The 2003-nt window shown below is 47.0% G+C and overlaps 1 protein-coding gene across 1 annotated transcript; it reads left to right on the forward strand.

The window, feature by feature from the left end:
* The first annotated feature begins 478 nt into the window (after positions 1-478).
* LOC130863931 (magnesium transporter MRS2 homolog, mitochondrial-like) lies at positions 479-1528 on the forward strand. Its single transcript, XM_057754262.1, has one exon. The coding sequence runs from the start codon at positions 521-523 to the stop codon at positions 1526-1528; it is 1008 nt and encodes a 335-aa protein (XP_057610245.1). The 5' UTR covers positions 479-520.
* The last annotated feature ends 475 nt before the right edge of the window (positions 1529-2003 follow it).

Here is a 2003-nt window from a genome sequence, read left to right on the forward strand (position 1 = left end):
CAGCATTAGCAGCAAAAACTGCTTCCCCGATCATGCTGGTGGCAGAAATGGCTCCATCTCTTTTGGGAGGTCCTGTTACAGAGCACTTAAATGGGGCTTGTAAGCAACTTGTTGCAAGTTTCTTGGTGGTGGCATTTGCCAACTACTTCCAAGAGCTGGGGTAGTAAATATGGCTCCTAGGGCTGGCAGTAAATGGACCTCTGCCATGTTGAAAAGCTGAGCAGGGTGGAACCAATAGCCAAAGCTGATGCTCTGGTCTTAGCCATACCTGCTTAAAAATTCACAACAGTGATCAAAGAAGGATTTCAGATACACAATAAAGACAGATTGAGACAGAAATAAACCTCCGAATGAGTCACAGTGTGTTTAAAAAATGTACATAGGCTTAAGAAAAGCAGACAATGGGTGTAGGCAGATACAGAAAGAAATAGTTTTAAAAAATAAGTCTTTAGGCAGATCTGCTCGGGTTCCGGCATGCCAGGCCGGCGTCTGGTTGCCGTCTCCCGGTTGCCTGTGCACCATGGAGTGCCTGCGCTGCCTCCCCCGGCTGCTGCCCCGCGCCGTGCAGTCCCGGCGGGCCCTGTGTGTCTCGCGCCTGAGCCCTGCTGCCTTCTGCGGTCGCGTGACCCTGCTGCTCTCAGGGAACCAGAAGGCGCCGAGCTTGCCCGGCGCTGCAGGTGATGTGCACCGGTCTAGAACCTCCGATGCCTCTCAAGCTACCTTAGCCAGCGTGGCCCAAGTGTTTGCTGTGACAAAGTTTGACAAAGAAGGAAATGTTACTTCTTTTGAGAGGAAGAAAACTGAATTATACCATGAGTTAGCACTCCAGGCCAGAGACTTGAGGTTTCAGCACGTGATGAGCATCACTACCAGGAACAACAGGATCATCATGAGGATGGAGTATTTGAAGGCTGTGATAACTCCAGAGTATCTTCTGATACTAGATTATCGGAATCTAAACCTGGAGCAGTGGCTGTTCCGGGAACTGCCATCACAGCTGGCTGGAGAAGGTCAGCTCGTCACATACCCACTGCCGTTTGAGTTCAGAGCTATTGAAGCACTCCTGCAGTATTGGATCAACACCCTTCAGGGAAAACTTAGCATCCTGCAGCCGCTGATCCTCGAGACCCTGGATGCATTAGTGGACCCCAAGCATTCTTCTGTCGACAGAAGCAAGCTGCATGTCCTGCTGCAAAATGGCAAAAGCCTCTCTGAGTTGGAAACAGACATTAAAATTTTCAAAGAGTCGATTTTAGAGCTTTTGGATGAGGAGGAGATGCTGGAAGAACTCTGTCTAACCAAGTGGAGTGACCCACAGGTCTTTGAGAAGAGCAGTTCTGGGATTGACCATGCAGAGGAGATGGAGCTGCTGCTAGAAAACTACTACCGGTTAGCTGAGGACCTTTCCAATGAGGCTCTGGAGCTTCGGGTCCTGATTGACGACTCACAGAGCATCATTTTCATCAATCTAGACAGGTTAAAATCCCAACATCTGTCTCTGGGTTTTTACTATTCGTACTACAAATAGAAGTAGAGGAGTTTGAATGATTCAGCCAAAGAACTGCTTGGGGAAGGAACTAACTGCCACAGTGAGTTGCACACACTTGCTGCTCCCTGGAGCTGTTACCTGGCACTTGCCACCTTTCCAACCCTGTACCAAGAAAAGCAAAGTCAGCCTACAAACCCAAGGGAACAAAGCTGCAGAATGGATTCTCACAGTCAGTAAGTGCTTACCTCCTGTAGAAACTCCTTGCACTGTTTAAGGGCACAGATTTCAATAACTTTCTAAAATGCCAGATTTTATGATAGTCCATAAAAGTCTATTTAGAGAAACTAATGTACTAATGTTAACCATTTGCCAAGTGTAGGCCAATATGCACTAGGTTTCTGCTTTCTTTCTGATAGATATTTAAAGAAAATGGGATCTCAAAAATCTTTGAGGAAACTTTGTTACTTTGAAAAATCACCCAGCATCAAAGAAGGGACAAAGTTCTTTGCAAAAT

Source organism: Chionomys nivalis, chromosome 2, assembly GCF_950005125.1.
Source record: "Chionomys nivalis chromosome 2, mChiNiv1.1, whole genome shotgun sequence".
Classification (NCBI taxonomy): Eukaryota; Metazoa; Chordata; class Mammalia; order Rodentia; family Cricetidae; genus Chionomys; species Chionomys nivalis.